We start from the raw sequence: 21,661 nt of genomic DNA on the forward strand, positions 1-21,661 counted from the left end.
TTATGAGATGCAATTGGTATAATAAAGATCTTGTGCAGTGCAGTGTACTTTAAGAGAAATAGAAGAGATGTTTGAGGGCAATTCGGTTTTAGAATATCATCCCTACTTAATCTATAGTGCACATAAATACAGAAAACAAGACACGTTGTTCCCCCCCCCCCCCCAGTAATGGAAATCTTGGAAGAGTAAAAACGTAGATGTGTCCCCATCCCATTCCTTATGTTGGATGGCCCACAGGTATAGCTTGAAAGTGGAAAATATTATTTTGTCAGTTTACAATTTCCGGATGTTGCTAGCTATGTGAATGGGCTAGGATAAGGGCCTTACTCAAGACATTTCTCTTGGTTTTTTTCTGAGTGACACTAAGCTGTGGTCATTCTATACAGCGAGTGGTCCAGATGCAGTCAGACCTATTGCTCTACTAGTAGATGTCAAGTCAAAGGCTCCCTGGTCTGTGGACACCACTGAGGAAAGGGTGTGTGGGGGTGGGGGTCCCGAAGGCAAGCCCAGACCCCAGACTCTGTTCCCAGCTGCTCCTTCTACATGTCTTACGGCCGCTTGAAGCAAACAGTTACTCCACAGGCTTTGTTTCTCCAAGCCTGCTTCCTTCACCTGCAAATGGGAATAAAGTCCGCTTCCCTGCCCAGCCTGTGGGCCAGCACCCTGTCCGGTGGAGCAATAAGGTCATGATTCTTGGGAGCCTCTAGGTGACGGTGGGCCAGGCCACATCCTGCTTGACCGTAGCCAGGCATATACCAGCTGCCTTCCCAGGATCTTTGGGAACCCCTTTGTGGTTCTCAACAGGAGATCCTGCTCAAGCCAGAGACCCCTCAGCCAGTGACTGGCCCAGACTAAGGCTCCGTGCTTTCCTGTCAATCACCATCTGGTGACTTGAGCCAGGTTCCCCTGTCCTGTGCAGAGTCCCTCATACTGCTTTGTTACAAGTGTGGACACAGGTTCCTATCACCTGTTCTTTGCCACGGTTAAAACCAGCCCCCTCCGCCCCCGCCAAAATGTATGAAACAGAGGAGAATTCAGTGGGGATGTGGGTGGCATCCTACCAGAGGCCACAGGGCTCCCTCTCCTGGCCATCTCTCTCCTTGGGGCCCTGCTGGTGACAAGCTGATGATGGAGCTTATTTTTTTTTTCCCCCATAAAGGACCTCTAGGCCTTCCATGCCGCTGAGAACCCAGAGCAAGTGGGAAAAAAAATGTTTTCCCCAAAGCTGAACATGGTTTCAGAGATACCTCCCTCCCACCATGAAGAGCTTCCTCATTATTACGCAGATGACCCAAAAAAAAAAAAAAATGTTTTTAAAGTAAACTCTGTGCCACACATAGGGCTTGAACTCCTGACCTGGAGATCAAGGACCGCATGCTCGACCGGCTGAGAGAGCCAGGCGCCCCCTCCACTCCTGAGTTTAGCCCCTTGAGGCCTTGACCCTCTTGATCCACGAAGGGGGCTTTGCTCTCAGTATAGTCAAAGGACTCTTTGAAGCAATTCCCCCCGCCCCCCAAAAGACCAGAGAGCACTCAAAGCACTTAAAAGAAGTTGTTTGCACCTTTTCAAAAGGTAGTTCTCTAACCTACACACTCTTTCTGCCCATTAAAGTTTCAGAAGACATTTGGGGTTTGACTTCTGGAATATGCCCACTGTGGGGCTAGTGACTCGTGTGGGGGACTGGCACGGTCATGGGCTCCATGATAGAAGGGAGGGCGAGGGGAGGGAGGAAAGTCTGTGACTTCCAGTGACAGTCCCTGGTCCGCCCGGAGCTGGCACTAACCAGGAGTATTTCCGTCTGCCTTCCCAGAGTCCCTCTGACCGAGGAGGTGCCTTTACCTTGGAGCCAGGCGATCTCCTGATGGACTTCACGGAAGCTACTCCTCTGGTAAACTTCCCATTTTGCTAAAACCAGAAAAGCCACAGACCCTAGAAACATCTTGGCGGTGGGACGGATGGACAGAGGTGGGCATCGCTGTTGGGAAGGCTCTTCCTCTTGTCCTGCTCACGGCCTGGAGGCTCAGAGATCAGCCTTCTTTGGGGGTTCAGGCTCAGGGATCAGCCTTTACCTCCCAGAGCCCTCCAGGGAGGCAGTGCCCCCTTCCCCCCTGAGGGCGGTTGCAGGGGTCCCACCCCGCCTGTCTGCTGCTTCCCAAGCGTGTAGGGCTCCTTGGTCTTGGCTTCTCGGCTTCCTGGGCTGCTCCCCGCATGCCCCCACCCACCCACCCATGGGGCATCTTCTGCTGCCGCTTCCAGCAAAGTGCTCTGGTCTGAAGCACTGGCTCAAGGCCTCAGCCCAGCTTTCCAGGCCCCTCATGCCTCCCTGCCATTCTCCATCCCCTGCCTCTAGGTCTCCCCTTAGGGATGGTGGTGGTCCTCGCGGGACTCCTGCAGGTGGGAAACCCTTTTAGGGGAGAGAGCACTGCCCCGGGAATTGTGCAAGCCAGACCTGGCTCCACTCTCTGCACACCCTTCTCAGGAACCTTGTCGTGGGATCAAAGATGCATCATTTGCCATGTCTGCCTCAGAGTATTCTAATGATCCCATGAGACAGAGCCCTTGAAGAATGTAGAAGCACCATAAACGTGTGTGAGATATTATGAACAGTAGTAGATGACGCAGGCAGACTTGCATGTGCCTTTGGCTGGGCTCGGCCAGATACCCAAGTGTACTTGAGCGTAAACCATGGCCCATGAGTGTAGAGTGTGAGTCAAGATGTGCACCAGGTCAAAAACTCCCTCCTGAGAGCTTAGTGCACGCCTGGCCTCGAGTGAGGCTCCGGGAGCGGGCAGGGCAGCTAGAGGCTGGAGGGGAGCCGGGTTGATAAAGGACAGGCTTGGCAGGACAGTCGCATAGAAGGTGCTGGGGAGAAGCCCCAAGTGGGAGTCATTCAGGACGGGCTCACCGGAGGAGCAGGAAGTGGATAAGAAGGGTCTCTGGAAGGCTTTCAAGGGGCAGGGCGTGGGGACACGAATGAGATAAAACTCTATCTAGCCTTTAGGACTGGTCATTGTCCCTGCTTCAGCTGGTACATGGCGATCATTTGTGATTTGTATTTCTCATCTGGAGACGTGGTACGGTCTGAGAGCTTTAGGTTAGCACGTTTGGATAAACAGCTGAGACCTGACAGTGGGTGAGACAGCCTGCTCCGGGAACCTGCGGGGCTGTTCCCTCCCCTGCTGGAGAAAATGCAGCCAAGTTCTTGATGGCCTTCTTGTTAGACAGGCTGCCAAGAGAGGGCAAGCCAGAAGCAGGGCCTTTCTTTATCCCCTCGCCATCCTTTTGCACAGATGAGGAAACTGAGTCCCAGAGTGGGGTAATCACATAGGGACAGAGCTGTTCCAAGCCCATGTGTTCTAGTTCCTTCTCTGGTGTCCTTTCCATCATCAAATTGGGTTGAATCTGGCATCTGGATTTCAGAAATTTGCTGCTTTGAAGAAAAGCAAGGTCTAGAAAGAGGGCTGTGTTTAAAGCACTCAGACTGAGAAAGCAGAACAAGGGGTGTGGAGGACAGGATAGCAAGTTAAGCAGCCTGGGCCTGTTGCTACATCGGTATCCCAACTAAGTATCCCAGCTGGGGCCTTATTCCCTAGGAGGGCCACATGTGGGGGCTGGAAGCTAGGGCCCCAATCAGAGGACATCAGTCTAGCTGGAGGGCAGCAAACCCCAAAGGGACCTGAGAACCAACCTGAGGGCCCATGAAGGCAGAAGGGGGAGAAAGCTAAGTTGTAAGGCTCACATGAAGAAAACCTGCTGGGCAGGAATAGAAGACAGTGGGGGAAGATCTCTCCTGAGTTAGGCTCTTGAGAAACTTCCAGACTGCTGAAGCATACCGAAATTAATGCCATTTGAGAGTCTATAGAAACTGCTACTGTTGTGGGACCCAGTGCCTAAACCTGTCTGGGGCCCCTGAGAAAGAGAAGGCTTCATAGCACTAGGGTTTTGAAGTATGAGTAAGAGTTTGCCAGATGGAGGAAGTGGACTAAAGCATTTGATGCAGAGGGTACAGCATGAGCAAAATACTGAGTGTTTATTAAAGATTCTGGCAGGGTTAGTTTGCCAAAAAATATTTCATGGCTCTGACAAGAATGATGGGATTCCCTTAAAAACCACCATGTTGCCGGCCCAGCTGGTAGATTTAATGGTCCTATCTTTATCTTTTCTTTGAAAGTAAGTGTCTGAGATTAGAAAGGAAGCCACATCTGCCAGGGACCCAGAGGTCCCCAGTGCCTACCAAATGACGGTCTGGCCTCCGCTTGTACACCTCTGGCCACAGGGAGCTCATTCCCTCTCTGAGGATACCGCCCTTTCATCTCTGGGCTGCTCTCACTGAGCTCTGAAACAGGGCCCAGGCTGCTGCACTGCCCGGGCACGGGCCAGCTGAGGTCCTTATACCGCACCGGGACACAGCTGTCTACTTCACAGCTCAAGTCTGCGGCGAACACGTGTTTTCAGGATGGAACATCCTTAGTCTTGCTTGTGTGGATTTGAGGTGTGAGTGCATGTTCACGGCACACGTTCATACAGAAGGTATGCTGGAGGGCTCATACTTTGATGAGAGCCTGCTCCATTTGGGGCTTTCCTTGACATCACTGGCTTTGACCCTCCTTCACTCCAGAATCCCGTCTTCACTGAAGCTGAAGTGTCCTCAAGAGGAAGGGGGCTCCAGCAGTCTGCTTCTCTTATTTGGTCCTCTACCCTCCATCTCCTCCATCTGCTCTGCCCAGCATCCTGGAAATACAGGCAACGGTCCTCTCTCTTCTTGTTGGGGAGGGGGGGGGGTGTCTCTGCCCCAGAGGACAGTGGAAGAGAGACTGGATTTAGGGTCTGGGGCTCAATGAGACTCCTATAGCCACAGGACCACTGGTTCCTTGGGCCAGAGCTAGAAGGACAGCACAGAGAGAGGGTTGGGACCAGATTCTCCTACCTTCATTCAACAATGTCCCGCCAAAGCAGTAACACTAGTTTAACCCTTATGACTCCCACTCAGATGATCCCTTCTCTGCATAGGGTGGTTTTTGAAGACGCGCAGTCCAAACAAATGAGAATAATAACATTTCCGTCTTTAACTGACATCTCTCAAAAAGCATTCAAGATTAAATTAGCACCTCCTTGGTAACACTTCTCAGGTCCTATTTTGCCTCCTTCTTAATTTTCTTGCACCCTGCATGACTCCAAGGATTTTCATCCTCAAACTCTCCAAAAAAACCATTCTTTCCAGGGTCACTCTTACACCCCTTTTTCCTCCTTTTACCATATCTTTTCTTCTCCCATCCCCAGCTCTTTTACTATGTAGCTCAGCCTAGCTGTAGGGGCTCTACAACCTGCGCAACTTGTGGCTTGCCCGTCCCAGGAGCCACATCGAGGACCTGCCCACCAGACTGCAGATTCTTGCCAGGATGGAAGAGGCGGGACAGAAAGAGGGGATAAGGGGAAGCGATAGGGCAAGCGAGGGAGGGACAAGAGCACCCGCTGTCCTTTTGGTATTCTCTTTTGGAAGGTGAGTCTGCGCTCATGCATGGGGTGTTGGTGTGAACAGAATGGAAGGAGGGGACATTGACACATCAATCAAGTCTGTCCTCCAGGTCTGTCCTGCCAGCTTCCCTCCCCAGGTGACATGCACCACAAACACCTATGCCTTCTGTGTTCCTGATGCCTTGTCTTTAGGGCATGTCCTTCCCCAATCCCCAGACTGCATGAACTACTCAGCCAGCAGCAGAGCAGAGGCACGTAGGACCCCATGTCTGTTCTGGGCCGGGGACTGTTAGTCTAGAGTTCATGTGCCAGGAAGGAGACTGGCCTGGCCAGTCGAAGGTTGTGTAGGACAAAAAAACAGTCTCTGGCTCGAGTGTCAGAAGAACTGGTTTTCTGTCTAGCTCAATAACTTGGTTTTTATTTTTGAACCTCATTCTCTCGGGAGGGCTGAAGCTTGATCCCCAGTGAAATCGGGGTGCCTCTTCCACTTTCCTGGGGATTCATCCGTCTTCCCCAGGGCACAGGAAGATGGAAGGCAGTCTCTTTAGTCTGTGATGTCATCTCTTTGCTGATACATCTGGGGCACTGCCTGCTTCCCTCATGCCCCTTTTGGGCGGGTGGAAGCCTGACCGGCTGGAAGGAGAATGTGGATCCGCTGGCGCCTCTCTGCTCAGCACTTCCTAATGTCTACCCCTCCTCACTTTCCCTCTGACTTTTCTCTCCAGCCCTCACACTGGCAACCTCTTTTCTTGTCTGGATGATGAAGAAGCCTTTCACATTTCCATCTTCATTTGTCTATGCCAAAAATCTTTCTGTTCCCCAAGGAGTCAGATTTGAAACCTCAAAAGCCAAGTAGCTTAGAAGAACCTAGCTGCCTGAATGTGGAAAAAAGCCAAGGAGGAGAGGAAATGCCGGGAGAAAAAAAAATAATAAAACGGTATTTCAAAATAGTATCCTATTACACGTGTTCTCTTATTTCCTGTTCATTTACTAACAGATGCATATTTAGAAGAGTCGTACATGCTTGTGGGATGGATCGACATTTCTTTACCATAAAAGTCCAATGCTAGACAAAGCCTGAAGTCATTCATCATAACCTTCAGCTAAGACACTAGCGGCTGGTACACAATCTGGTATCTAGGCTGTATGTCCGTGTTTGCTGGTCATCTATGCCAGCTTTTATTTTCTTCAAAAAGCCCACGGGAGTGCCCGCTTATCTGCAGAGGCTAAGGCCCCGTGGCCTGGGGTCCCTGGTGCGATTGGTTCTGGCCGGGGGAGTGTTGAGAAGCAAGGGCCGGGGGGACAGGCTGGAGCCCGCTTCAGTCAGGTGTCCAGTGCCACCTCCCAGAGGGCAGGGTTCAGCCTGAGGACAGGAGAGAGCAGTGGAGGGAGCCTCAGCCGTGTGCTGAAACTTGACGGCGGGTGGTTGATGCGGACACCCCTGTTTCTGAAGGATGGCTGCAGATTTAGGCTTTGCAGATGCCATTTCTCAGCATCTCCAAATCTGAGTAGTAAAGCAAGGCGGTCACCAAGACTGTTGGAGATTCCGGTTGTAAAACCCCTTTGGGACTGGTCCAGGACCGCGCAATTGTAAGGAGATCGGCGTCAGATCGGTCGCGAGACAGGAAAGTGCCCGCAGTGTTCTGGATCATGTTGTCGTGAAACTTCCCCAGGGGCTCTGCTTCCTTCATTATGGCAGGATGTTACCAACTACCTAAGGAAGCTCTCTTGAACTCAAAAAGAGGCATGTATTTACTCTCTGGAGTGAATGGTCCCTCCTGGCAACCCACACCAACCCTGTCGGCGGCCCCTCCCCTAGCCCCAGAGCCTTCCCTCTTCCCGCTCAGCAGTCGGAGCTGCCGGCCCTCCTCTGGTGCATGGCGCTCTGTAAGACTGGGGTGGGGAACCCAGTACCCCAAGCCATTTTCTCACAATGCTTGATACCTTCCAGCTAAAGCAACAGGGTCCCTCGGCGACAACCCGTGTTGTCATGGCCTGGGCCAGGGGGATGGGGGGACGGGGGGCAGGGCCGGTATGTTCTCTAACACAGATAACAAAAAGCCGCAGCAGATGAAATCCACAAGTCCGTGTTCCTGCCTGCTGAGATCCGTCTTTCCTGGATCTGTGGGACACCTGCTCGCCCTTACACCCCGACGGTCCCTTATTTAGCAGAGTGCAGGAGGCCACCAGGTGTGCAAGGCCAGCACGCTCAAGGCTTCCTAAGGCCCCCACGGCCGGCGTCACTCACTCATCACGGCTGTCTTTCTGGCGGGGCCTGGCCGATGCTTCGGGAAGCCCCCGGCCAGGCCCTTGCAGTCGGTCAGGAGTCTCCCTGCCCTGCCAACCCCGGAATGGGGTTCCGATGGGTTGTTCTGCTCAGATAGTGGAGAAGACAGATGAGAGCCAGAGAGGAGGAGAGAAGGTGGGAGAGGAGGGGGGAGGGGGGCCTCGAAGCCAGCTGGCCAGAGGCTGGAAGCAGGCGCGGGCGAGGCTGGCTCCAGCGCAGTCTGGAGTTGACAGATCCTTCTTGCACTGTGCTATCTTTCTCTCCTCCCCTCCCTTCTCTCCTCTGCCTCTTCCCCCTCTCTCCTCTGCCTCCTCCCCTTCTCTCCTCTCCTCGTGAGCAGGCAGAGCCCGCCAGCGCCCCCCACTGTGCCCACTCTCGCTGTTCTCCTCCACTCTCTCCCCCCATGAAGGAAGAGACCACTGGAGTTTGCATGCACCCTCCAATCAAAACGAGGCTGGTAGGTACCCTGGCAGGGAGAGGGGCCTGGCCAGGAGAGGTGAGGCGAGGCGGGCAGGAGCCACCAGGCGGCCACCCCGCTGGTGTGCGTGAGCGCTCGACCTTCTGGAAGGGCCTGACTGACAGGTGCTCTGACCCCAGGATGGATACAGTTTGGCCAAATGAGGACACACTGGCTGCTGTCCTGCCCTGTGTCTCCAGCTCTCAAGAACCAGGAAGAGTTTTTGCTTTGTTTTGTTTTGTTTTGTTTTGTTTTCCTAAAGCTTTGATGAGCATAGATGCTTTTCCCAGAAAGAAAAAAAAAAAAAAAAGCTTAGTTGCGTTTCTATGGAAAATAAAAACTTTTTCCCCTTGTCTCTTCCTGCTACGTTTCCAGATAACAGGATGAGTGTTACATAACAGCCTGAAAGGCGTCACCCATAATCCCAACCTAGCACGATGTTTTTTTTTTCATTTTTACATGTTTCCTTCTAATACTTATTTGTATTCATTTATAACTTTACAGAGCGAAATCACAGTGTCCGTATCGTCTCTCGTTTTTCCTCTCTTCGCTGAGTGTTGGATTGTTTCTATCTTGTTCTCATCACCACATTGTATATGACTGTTTGCCTTCCATCCAGTGCGTGGTCTCCCATTGATGGACACATTCTTCCAGCAGGATGCGTGCTTGGTTTCCAGCGTGTCACTATTCAAGGGGACACATAGCTTTTGTGGCGGGTATTTTATTTTCTTAGGCTAGACCCTGCTGGGTACAAGATTGTGACTTCAGCTTTGCTCCCTTTCAAAAGCGGTTACACCCAGGGGCAGCAGCAGAAGACTGACCATGCTTTGCCACCGCCGAGCAACGCAGAGTGTAATTTTGGGGATAGATTTTTGTCTTATTTAGCGAAAATACAGGATAATTCATGGAAGCTGCCAATGTTCACCTTTCTTTAATAGCAGTAATAAACCGCTTTTCCCTTTTACTTCATGGTGGTCTGAGAGTCTTATCTGACTGTGACTTTTCACTTTGCTCTTGGTCTCGGCACACACGCTGAACTGTTAGGCCCCGCGAGGAGAAGGCACCACAGGCTTCCCCTGGGTCCTCCCACTGTGTGGCAGGCAGCCGCCAGCAGCAGTCTGAGCTGCCACAAGGCATTCAGGGGCCCATTCTGGGGATTCAGAGATGTTTAAAGAGAGTTTGGGGAAGGGGAGCAGGCGTGGGCTGGGAATCTCCGTGTACATTGTAGAGACACTGTCCTTCTCAGATTGGTTGAGAACTACTCCACCCATTCCAAAAAGCCAGATTTGGGTCTGTTCTGATATGCTCTCGCTCACCCCTACCTTAGCGCAACCACCCCCCCCACCCCCCACTCCCGTTTAGAGTGAGTCCAGAGCATCAGATAACTACTCCAGGGTCCATAGACAAGTCCCTGGGAGAGACTGCCCCTACCCAGGGTCTGCTGTGGCCTCAGTGTCCGGGCTGCCGCCCTCTGGTGGCAGGTGGCGAGAGTGCATTCCCCAGCGGGTGGGAGGGCCGTTTCTGCGCCCTGGGGGCTGCAGGCAAAGCTAGTAGCAGAGTCCTTATGCTCCTGGGCCTGCTGGCAGTCCTCTAGGCTGCTATAAAGACAAAAGCACACTCCACATTCCCCAAGGCCTCTATGGGGACAAAGACAAATTGACCAAAGAGAAAGAAACAGAAGCAAAGTCTCCTTTCGGCCCTCCACCACTAGCTGATCAGGTCATTCGCTCACACTCCTTCAGACCAGCCCTGGGCAGCAGCCGCCCTAGCACTGGGCCCGTCTGATCACAGTGCCCTGTGTCCCCAAGGCCATGGTGGCGGGATGCTTACATGCTTACAGAGCCTGGCCCAAGGTTCTCCTCTGTGGCCGACGATTTACAGGGAGTCCAACAACTGAGGGGAAGAGACAGGAAGCAGTTTGTGGCCTAATTAGTGCAAGCCGCCTCCTGGTACTCCGTCCACCGTCGTAGACCGTGTCCCAGGATGTGACCTGTCAGCAGCCTCTAGGGCATGCCCCCCCAGCCATGGGGAAGCCAACAGCAGCCACCAAGGCAGCTCTGGCCTGTCTCACTACACACCCTGATCGTGGCCTTGTATGGATCAAGCCATGCATAGGGCCCAGCATGCCTAGGAGGCCCACACAGCCTCCAGGAAAAGGAGTTCCGGGCCGGGTGAGCATGGCGTGCCCTACAAACATGAGACTGCAGCCTGTCCTCACTGCTGGGTCCCTGGGCGCAGACACGACCACTGGCCAAGGGGCCGCAGGGACTGTCTATACGTTTCTCTGCAAACAATGAGGGCTCTGCATGTGTTTCCCCTGAACCCATCACTTCGGTGTTAAAAGTGCCAAAGATTTCAAACCTCTGTTTTCTAATCTGAAAGTAACCCTCTTATCTTTCTCTTTTTTGAAGATAAAAACATTCCCGGCTGATCCAGTGACCCCATTTCCCGATGTTTTCAATTCAGGGCCACAGTTCACTGTAAGTAGATTCAGAAATCAGGTCTGTGTTTTAAGATGTTGCTCCCATGTGACATGCTTTTCTGTGGCATGCCAGACGACAATGTCAGCAGCTGCTTCTTTCTTTTTTTTTTTTTTAAAGATTCATTTATTTTGGGGGCGCCTGGGTGGCTCAGTTGGTTGGGTGTCTGCCTTTGGCACAAGTCACGATCCCAGCATCCTGGGATGGAGCCCTGTGTCGGGCTCCCTGCTCAGCAGGGTGTCTGTTTCTCCCTTTCCCACTCTCCCTGCTTGTGTTCTATCAATAAACAAAATCTAAAAAAAAAAAAAAAAAAAAAGGAAAGAAAGAAAAGTTTGGGTGCCTGGGTGGCTCAGTCATTGAGCATCTGCCTTCAGCTCAGGTCATGATCCCAGGGTCCTGGGATCGAGCCCCACATCAGGCTCCCTGCTCAGCAGGAAACTTGCTTCTCCCTCTCCCACTCCCCCTACTGGTTTTCCCTCTCTCACTGTGTCTCTGTCAAATAAATAAATAAGATCTTTTAAAAAAAGATTTATTTATTTTGAGAGAGTGAGAGGTGGGGGAGGGGCAGAGGGAGAGGGAGAATCTCAAGCAGACTCCCCACTTCCACACTGAGCCTGGAGCCTGACACGGGGCTCGTCCCAGAACCCCAAGATCATGACCTAAGTCGACATCAAGAGGTCAGACACTCAACTGACTGAGCCACTCCGGCACCCTGATAGCTTCTTTTAATCCTATGAAGGAACTCTGTGAGGTTGGGAAGGACTTGGGGTTTGGGGGTCTCTACCTTTTTGTGACTTTATTTTACGGAGGAGAGCATCACGTAAGATAAAACGCATCATTCTAAAGTGACTTTTGGTACATTTGGTGCTATCCAGCTACGGTCTCTGGTTCCAAAACACTTTTATCACCCCAAAAGGAAACCTTGTTCCCATCAGTAATCACTCCCCTTCCCCACCCCTCCAGCCCTGGGCACCCACCAATCTGCCTTCTGTCTCTGTGGATTTCCCTAGTGTGGATATTTCGGATAAATGGGGTCGTAGACTTTATGTCCGTTTGTGCCTGGCTTCTCTCACCGAACATCATGTGTTTGAGGCTCTTGTACATGGTAGGAGGGATCAGAGCTTCATTCTTTTTATGGGGGCTACTAGTCCAGTCCGTTGGTCCGTTCATTCACTGGTGGGTATTGGCGTTGTCTCTACGTCCTGGCTGTCGTGAGTCACACTGTCGTGAGAGTGTGTGTACATGTCTTTGTTGAGGTTCCTGTCGGCAGTCCTTTTGGGGCGGGTCTCCATCTTGGTGATGATGTAATCTTAGCTGTCGCTTCGCCGCTCCTGGCCCCAGTCCCCTTTTATCTGAATGGAAATAGGAATAGGGACTGCCTGGTATCTGGTGAAGGCAGGGATCAAAAGGGAACAAGAAGTTGGCAGAACTTGGCCAACCACAGAATGTCCCAGAAGGGTCAAGGATGGTGGCTGTTTCTCAAGGGCCAGAGAGACAGGGGGGTGTCATTAATGACAGCAGGGAGTCATGGCAACCTACTTCATGTCCCCACCTCCCTTTGTGTATGGGGCAGCTGCTTTAAGCTCTGCAGAATGTCAGAATATTAAACCTTTAAATGCTGTAGTTTCCTCATCTGCAAAATGAGCGAGTCCGATGGCTTCTTTCCAGCGGCAAGTCTTTCCTTTCAATGAAAGCTTCCGCAGAACTCCCTGTCCAAGCGCCTGCAGGGAGCAGAAGTGGGGAGTCTGGGATCACCCTCCTCCTCTTGGGGGTCAGAGTTTGTAATTCCTAGAACCGAGTGATCCCCAGGGTTCCTTCCGGAGGCTTCCTGGCCGGTCTGGAGGATGTGTGAGGTGGGCTGGGGAGGGGGCTCCTCTGGGTAACCAACAGTGCAGTCTCTGAGCTGGGTGGTGGTCACTGCCTGAGGCGGTTTTAGTGGCTTGGACAGAGAAGGAGGGAGCAGTGGCTGGTGTAGTTTTCAGAGGTTGAGCAGAGCTAGGAAGGAGTCTAGCAGTCTAAGCAGAGGCAAAAAGCAGGTTCCTCGAATAATATATTTCTAAGGTCATGAGCAGCTTCCAACACCTGTCTTGGGACAACCAGACGGCAGAGACACAGGCGCTGGGCGGGGCTGTTAAGTGCTATTCCACTGCGCTCATCCTGCCCCTGTGGTTTCCCTGGGCACAGCTCCCCCCGCCAGAAGCGCCTGCTCCGTTTCCCTCAGCTGGCCCACTGCGGGCACTCTGGCCTCTTGCCCAGCTCTGGCAGTGCTGTGAGACACCCAGGGAAGCCCTTCCTGAAAAGCTGGGGGCCAAGATGGAGCAGGAAGCCAATGTCAGAAACTACACTAAGACTTTTAAGAAGTGGGCAAGAGTGGCTTGAGGGCAGCAGTTTTACCAAGTTTCGAGATAATACGGATGCTGGCAGGCTGGGGACCATACTTTGGGAAGCACTGGGATAGTAGTGAAAAACACCAGTTATGGGGTCAGCTGATCCTGGTCCTCAGTGCTGCTTCTTAATACTTACTGTGTGACCTTGACAAAATTAATTAACCTCTCTGGGCCTTACTTTTCTTTTTCATAAAATCAGCTCTACGATACCCATTTTTTTTTTCCACTTTTTAAATCTCTGAAACCGGTTAAGCATCTGCCTTCGGCTCAGGTCATGATCCCAGGATCCTGGGATCCAGCCCTGCACTGGGCTTCCTGCTCAGCGGGGAGCCCGTTTCTCTCTCTCCCTCTGCCTACCACTCTGCCTACTTGGGCACTCTCTCTGTCAAATAAATTTAAAAAAGCAAATAAATCTCTGAAATCAGAACATTCATTACATGAGTAGGTGTGACAAAGTTTGAATGGCCACATTTTTCTTTCTCTGTGGCTCATGCAAAAGTGGTGGATCTTACAATGGATGGTGTCAAATGTGATGAAATATGACCTCTGCCTTAAGGATTGTCAAGAGGTAATATATGTAAAGTGCTTAGCACAGTGTCTGGCACAAAATAAAATCATTTAATAAGTGGTAATTTAGCTATGTTAAAAAAAAAACAAAAACAGGAACTGTATGGTAAGGCATAGGGAGTCACTGACAGTGTGAAAATGGAACCCAAATTGAGATTGATTTCTTCTTTTCTGTTTCCTCTCCAGGCGGACTTTAGAGACAGTAAATTACCGTGCTGTCCTGGCCAGTCTTCCCCACTGATTCCGGCAGTGACCCTGAGGCCTTTGACAGAGACCATCTCCACAGTGCAGACCATCTACACCACCCGGAAGCCCGTTTCTCTGGCAGCCAGGTGAGTGAGGTCAGCAGGTACCCGCAGGGAGCTCCGGTGATAGGGAAAGCACGCACAAGCTCTAGTTTCGCTGGGTCTGTGACATCTGTTTATTTATTCTTTCATTCATTTATTCTGTACATCTTTACAGAAGTGTCTACAAAGGCTAGAGAATATTCTAGGCCCTCGGGATATACAGTAAATAAAACAGAAATCCTACCTTTATGCAGTCTATAATTTAGTGTTGGGGGAGAGGAGACAGACATTAAATAAATGCATGTGAATGTGTGTGTGTGTGTGTGTGTTTGTGTATGTGTGTGTGTGAGAGAGAGGAGAGAGAGAGAGAAGGAGGGTAGGGGGTAACAAGCTAAAGAGGAAAATGAAACCGAGAAGGGCACTGGGCATGCTGGGATGACCTCATTCAGGTGGCTTGTAAGCAGAGACCTGCAGGCAGGGAGAGAGCAAGCTGCAGGTGTTTGCAGGAAGAGGATATTCATCAGGGGAACGGCCAGTGCTAAGACCTCTGAGACGGAGCGTGCCCGGAATGGTTAATGGTTAAGGCTCTGGCCAGCGTAGCCAGAGCAGGATGAGACAGGACAAGAGCCCCATGAAGTTGGAGCTTGGGGCCAGATTGTACTTGTTGGTCACCGTAGAGAATGATGTCTACCCTGTATGAGATTATTTAAAAACTTTGTTTGTCCTGTAGATGTATACTTTGCGTGTGTGTGCGCCCGCATGTGTGTATGTGTGTGTGTGCATGTAAACAGTGGAGACGGATCCCGTAGTCACGCAATGGGGCCTGAGGGTCAAGAAATCAGAGGCAACCCCTCAAAGTAGCCAATTTTATTTCATACAATTTGCTTATTAAAATATGGGAGAGAGAGGACTCTGGGAGAAAGTGCATTTGAATCCGATTTGAAGTATGATTGAAAGACATCTAACCTTTGGACATCTTCCCGCTCATTCAGAAGACCTTTACTGAGGCTGCTGTGTACCAGGTCCTAGGCTTGGCTCTGGGGTTCAGAGATGAATGACATATACGGTCAGTCCACTGGAGAGCAGTGCCCTGAGGAACTCTCAATCTGGTGGGGGAACCCAGTAGGAAGTCAGACAATTTCAGGTCATTAATATGCTTGCGAATATCGGGGGTCCTTAAGGAGCCTGAGAGGGAAAGTCAAAAGCCAAGGTCAAGAAAGAAGATGGGGGAGATGACACTGTTCTTGTCACTGTTTAGTGGAATCTCATTATTTTGTCACCTACTCTTCTTCAGTGCAGAGACGCTCCGGCAGGAACTGGAGAGAGAGAAAATGATGAAAAGACTGTTGATGACCGAACTGTGAAATTCTCCCCTTGTGGCCTGGAGGATGGCATGGTGCCTTCTGTCCGTTTTCTTTCTTCGGGCTTTGTGTGCTCACTTCAGCACAGCACACAGATGTGTGCTCTGTTCGCCCAGGTCTCAGACTGTGGTTGGTTGAAGCCAACTTCTGGCTTGACTTTTATGGGAGAAGTTATTTTCTTTCTCCTGAGTATTAGAGTTTTTCTGCTACTCAATATAGTTGGGACAGGATTTGGGAAGCCTAGGAGAAGAAAGATGGGGAGATGGGATTCCCTCTGAGGACTACCTGTGTGTCTATATTAATAAGCACAGGAGTCAATGTGGCATAGAATCCTTTGCTATCAGTCTCAACCATGATTTTGTATGATTGAAACTTGCACCAAGCTTTGACTGTTTGTTAAAGAGTCATTTTTAATGAGAGAATAATTCTTTACTGCTGGTTTTTTCATTTACACTGGTAATTATACAGATCTTATAAAGTCCTTAACGTTCATTTTTATTCCGACACGAACCGATGAACTAAAACAAGAAAGCTGCAATCACCAGGATTGAAGTACTTCGGTGAAATCTGAAATACAATTTAAATTGTGGATTTGTTGGATATGATATTATTTGGGATAGACAGAATTTTTCATTGAACCCAAAGTAGGAAATTATAGCTTAAAATTGTCTAAAAATCCTAACAAGGGTAAGATGATTCAATATCAAGATTCATTTGGGCGTTCCATAAAAGAAATTCATTTCTAAAGTTGATTAATTCTTGTCCTGTTGATAGAAACTTGACCAGATGACACTTTGTTCTCTTTTTATATAGTTTCAAGAAATGTGTTTTTAAATTTTTATTATGCACTTGAACAACTTTGCAGGAATAAAGGCATCCCCTCCCCACAGACTAGCCCTCTAAGTTGTCTCCCGAGCTCTCAATGAACATGCACACATTTTTTTCATAGCTGTGAACAGTGTGTACATACTCTTTGGTTGGACTTTTCCACCTCACACATATCTTCCCTTTTCAACACAGATCCTGCTCTCACCAATTTAAATGTCTGTATATCCATGTAACATGGTTAACCTCACTCCTCCCTATTACTAGATATTTGAGTTCTATCCAGTTTTTCACTCTTATAAATAGTGCTGCTATGAATGTCTTTGTAAAAAAAAAAAAATGCTCCTTCTTTTGGATTCTTCCCTTGGGAATATGTCCAAAGAGGGATTACAAGGTCAAAGAGCATGAAATATTTTATAGCTCTTATTTCATATTGCCAGATTGCTTTCTAGAAAGATCCAATCTCTGGGTTGGAAGGACCTTACAGGTCATTAGTTCAACTCCCCTGTTCCCTCTGAATGCTTGAATCCCTCTACGATTTATGATGCCACCAGCAATGTATAAGCATTTCTACTTACCGATAGTTCTGCCAGTATTGGGTTTTGCCATTTTAATTTATTTTTGCTAGTTTAATAGGTGTGTATAGTTGTTCTTGAAAGGTTGTTTTATTTTGTTAATTGCTAGCAAGGCTGAGCACTTTTCCATGTGATGATTTCCTAGCTGTATTTCCTTGTGTGTAGAATGTCCATCCACTTCTTATGACCACTTGTTAAGTGGATTTGCTCTCGTATATTTGTACCAGAACTGTATTTTTATGTTGTATTGTATAGTTTGCTCTCCTGTCCCTATCCTTAAAACTGAATGGTGCCAATAATTTGATACTAATGATTATTAAAAAAAAATGTAATGCCTCATTTACTAGCATTGTTGTAAAATGAGGTATGTACGCAAATATTCAGATAACAGAGGATTAACCCTTTAAGTGCTGGATCTTTAAAATTTTAATATTTTTTGAGGGAAATCTTTCTAAAATGCGTTACGCACTTCCCTGCCTTAGTAAAGAGTATCCTGGAGAGTATTTAACCTTTTCTTGATGAGTCACGGTCATCATTATCAACATCAGTCCCTTTTGTACCTTGGTGTGGTGCGGTGATGTCATCAGGAGCTATCAGAATACATAGGGCTTGGCTTTGCCTTTCACAGACTATTGTGCTCTTCTCACTGATGAATTTTACTGCTTTCTGCTCTATTGGTGAAGCCATTTGGGACATTTGTGGTGTCTGGGACTTTTTACTCCCATACTGTATGACCCCGGGCTCTACTTTTAATACAGCTTTATCTGTTCTTTATCTTGTGCACACGATCCAAAATGTGTTCCTGTACAAGACGGGGGAGCTATCTGTGTCTGGGGTTGTAACGCCTTGCCAATGCGGCACCCTCCTCCTAACCTGCTTTCTGAGTCCTCTGCTCGTCACCTCCCTCTCTCGGACAGAAACCTCCAGGGCAGAAGTTTTCCTGGAGAAGCCGGGGAACCAAGTGTGACATGTGTCAGATGTGCTTTGCTTCCGAGGAGGGGTGCATGGGCTCTTGGGACGCTGTTGCCAGGAGGCTCCGAGCCTCCTGCTTTTTTCCCCCACATCCCCCTGGGTTCACCGATGTTCAGAAGTTAATGTCACTGGAAGTCTGATCCCAACAAGTTGGCTGTTACTGTGTATGAAAACCCAGTACCTTTGGCAGCTCAGCTCTAACCAGTAAAATCAAGAGGATTCCATTGTTTCAGCAGTTGTCCTGGTTATTTGCCTACTTAAATGTACGACGGGTGCTCGGCATGGTGAGCTGAGGCGATGACATCATGTTGCGTAGTTCATAGGGACAAAAAATAAACTGATAGAATTGCTTAACCTTTTTTACATACTTAATACAAAACAACAGCACCGTACGGTCACACAACACATACTTTATGACTGGGGTGGGCGGGGAGGCTCCCCTTAGTGACATAATCCTGCCAGAACAAGAGCTGAATCCTGGACCATAGACTCCTGGTGGGCATGGAGGGAGGGTACACAGGGGGCCTGGGAGTCCTGCAGTTCACAGAGTTTGTGGATTGCAGATGCAGAGAAGATTCTTTTTTCTTTAAGATTTTATTTATTTGACAGAGAGAGACACAATGAGAGAAGGAACACAAGCAGTGGGAGAGGGAGAGGGAGAAGCAGGCTTCCCGATGAGCATGGAGCCCGATGCGGGGCTCGATCTCAGGACTCTGGGATCATGACCTGAGCCGAAGGCAGACATTTAACTGACTGAGCCACCCAGGCGCCCTGCAGAGAAGATTCTTATGTTTGAAGAGTTTAGAAACTAGATCCTAAAGCATTCAGAAGACCCCCTCTGACCGTACCCTAAATGTTGTATTCTCGGAAGAATGTAGGAATATTTTGAGATCTTTATCTTTCTTTCACCACCTCAGTTTTTTAAAAACTTGAAATTCACCATTTCAACCATGTTATAGTGTGCAGTTTTTTTTTTTTTAATGTTTCCAATGGTATGCAAACATCACCACTCTCTAATTCCAGAACATCTCCATCGTTACAAAAAGAAACTCCCTATCTACAGCCACTACCAATTCTCCCCTCTCCCTACCTCCTAGCAACCACTAATTTACTTTCTGTCTCTGGATTTCTGTCTATAGATTTGCCTATTCTGGATATTTCATATAAATGGGATCATATAGTATGTGGTCATTGGGGGCGGGCTTATTTCACTTACCACAATGTTTCCAAGCCTCGTCCATGCTGTAGCATGTATCAACACTTCATTCCTTTAATGAGTGAATAATACACACCATTGTATGGCTATTACCACATGTTCTTTATCTGTTCATCAGTTGATTGACATTTAGGTTGCTTTCACTTTTTGGCTATTATGAATAATATAAACATTCATGTACAAATTTCTGTATGAACATGTTTTCGACTCTCTTGGGTATATAACGGAGTTGGAATGTAGTGAGGTCATATAGCAACCAAAAGTTAAAAAAAAAATCACATATACTAGACAGAAGAATGGGTATACCTGTTACAGGTCAGATACTGTAATGTAGCACTGATTTATGGGAGGTTTTTTTTCTTTTTTAAGATTTTATTTATTTATTTGACAAAGATCACAAGTAGTCAGGCAGGCAGAGAGAGAGGAGGAAGCAGGCTCCGCGCCAAGCAGAGAGCCCGATGTGGGGCTCAATCCCAGCACCCTGAGATCCTGATCTGAGCTGAAGGCAGAGGCTTTAACCCACTGAGCCACCCAGGCGCCCTTGGGGGAGTTTTTGTAACAGAAAAACAAGTTAGAGAAATGGTTTTGATGAGAAGAGAAAATAAAGGTGCTGTCTTTCTTTTAAAAATGAAAATGAAATTAAACTCAAGTGCATCTCCAAGTTCTTGTTTGAATAGATGGCTCTTGTTCAGCCAGCAGTCTCTGAATGTTCAGGAAAAATGCTCCCCCAGAAAATGTGCACTATACAGAAAACCACAGTATTGATTGGTTGCTCAGTGAATTAACATTACTGGGGAGCAGAGGGTCTCTGCAAAACCCGGGATGTAACAGAGAGGAATATGTGCTGAGAGTGGGAACATGTCTCCCTCCAGGGCTCAAATCTTATAAGAAAACACAGAGGGGGGGGGGGGGCCCTGGCTGGCTCCGTTGGTGGAGCATTTGACTCTAGATCTTGGGATTGTGAGTTCAAGCCCCATATTGGATGTAGAGATTGTTTAAAGATAAAATCTAAAAAGAAAACACAAAGAATAAAATCCCAAAGGGTAATTTAAGTGAATGGGAGAGAACCTCATGAAAGGAAGAGCCACGTCAGTAGGGAATTGAGAACCAGAATAGTTTCAGGCCCTCAGGAGGTACGCAGATTGAATGATGATTGATGACAGCTATGGGGATTCTCCCTAGAAAAAATATCCATTCATCACTTGTTCCAGCACTTTCACAAGAGTCCTCACACCACCCTTGAAGCCCATTTCTGGTCCCCTTTGAGTCCATGGACCCCAGGTTCTGAATAGTGGAAATCCGTAGATTACCTGCAAGCCTCCTTGTAGGCTGTGGTTGTAAACCCACCTCCAACACCACCACCACCAACATCCCCTACCAAAAAAAAGCCCACATGGTTTTATCAGACCAATTTACTGAAAGAATGACCTGGTTTTCATTCGCCTTCTATCTGGCACCATCACCATTAATTATAGTAATTAAAATGAAGGGAGTAAAAAAGAAAATAAAAGATAACAGCTTGTATTCTAAAACCAAACCCTCAGTATTGAAACCAGAAGTCCAATGCTTGCTTTTTTGATTCATTGATTTTTGCTAAATGTTGGTCCATTTATAGCTCACCATATCTTTGCAATTTTTAAGAATGAGTTTTTCTTTTTTTTTTTTCCAAAGAATTACATGTTAGCAGAATTTTGATTGACTTTTTTATATTTTAAAATGTAATGCATCGCAAAGTTCTGTTTTTGGGGGGAAGAAGTCTCCGTTTTGATTTTCTTAAGCAATTATAGTTCATCTTACCTGTTTTCAAACAATAAATCAGATCCACTTCTCATAACTACTGGCGTAATAGGAAACCTAGTAAAGCCCAAGCTTTTCACGAATTACACCTGATTTACCTGTCAAACTAAATATGGTTAAACTTCATTTGGACAATTCACCATTGGCGTCAGCTGATACACAAAGGCAAACCCCTGACCTCTGGGTCACATAGCACTTTTTACAACTTCAATTCCATCTTCCATCTCCCACGGTCAAAAAAGGTTGTGGTCGCGAGTTTCTTTTTGAATATTTGTATTTCGTAATCTTACGCATATTCATTCATGCCATCTGTAGTGTCAAACCCTTTCGAGCCTCATGTCTGCATCTTACAGAGCCTTCCTTGCCTTGACAGAGGTTACTCATATAACCACTCCACCCAGTCTGACTTCTAGGCCTGCATTTGGAACCTCTGTGCTTTTTTGCCTCCCTAAGTATTTCCTTTTTTATGCAGTGAAATAAAAATAAATAGAAAAACATTAAAATGCTGGGTCTGCAATGCGTGAAAGGAATTATGTCCCTGTTTTCTAACAGAAAAGAGTTTAGCAGTTATCACTCCAAAACCACCAAAAGAACTCCAGGACCCAGCCTCTCCTAAGTGCCTGGTGCAGATAAATGGCTGAGTAAACAAGCAACAAGTGAATTGCAAGCTGCAGGAATGGATTTGAGAAAGTGGAGAATTCCGGGGGGTCATCAGGCATGGTGTGGTCTGCCAAGGTCTGTGCTGCCTGCTGCACGGAAACGGGGTAAACCAGCTGCCTCGTTTTGAAGGGGTTAGGTTATGCAAGGTCACCAGCAGTGTCTGCTGATTACACAGTTCAAGTCTGGGAAGGACTGAATCCAGCCCAAGAGTTGGGTTCTATTTTCCGCTCTGGCTCTAAGCATCTCAGTTTACCTATCTAGAGTGTGGGAACCTGCTCTTTCAATTCACCTCTGTGATCATCCCAAGAAGTTATG

At 48.3% G+C, this 21,661-nt stretch overlaps 1 protein-coding gene across 6 annotated transcripts in view; it reads left to right on the forward strand.

The window, feature by feature from the left end:
- EPB41L4B (erythrocyte membrane protein band 4.1 like 4B) overlaps window positions 1-15,447 on the forward strand; it is a 124,456-nt gene extending 109,009 nt beyond the window's left edge. For 3 of the 6 annotated variants that reach the window (XM_059143600.1, XM_059143601.1, XM_059143602.1), the window contains exons 22-26: window positions 1,811-1,888; window positions 8,103-8,219; window positions 10,631-10,699; window positions 13,840-13,985; window positions 15,235-15,447. In XM_059143600.1, the coding sequence (XP_058999583.1) occupies window positions 1,811-1,888; window positions 8,103-8,219; window positions 10,631-10,699; window positions 13,840-13,985; window positions 15,235-15,304 (480 nt within the window). In that variant the 3' untranslated portion in view covers window positions 15,305-15,447. Of the gene's footprint in view, window positions 1-1,810; window positions 1,889-8,102; window positions 8,220-8,723; window positions 9,153-10,630; window positions 10,700-13,839; window positions 13,986-15,234 lie in introns of those variants that run through there. The other 3 variants (XM_059143603.1, XM_059143604.1, XM_059143605.1) reach the window with 3 other exon arrangements.
- Window positions 15,448-21,661: the final 6,214 nt, after the last annotated feature.

Source organism: Mustela lutreola, chromosome 12 (assembly GCF_030435805.1).
Source record: "Mustela lutreola isolate mMusLut2 chromosome 12, mMusLut2.pri, whole genome shotgun sequence".
NCBI lineage: Eukaryota > Metazoa > Chordata > Mammalia > Carnivora > Mustelidae > Mustela > Mustela lutreola.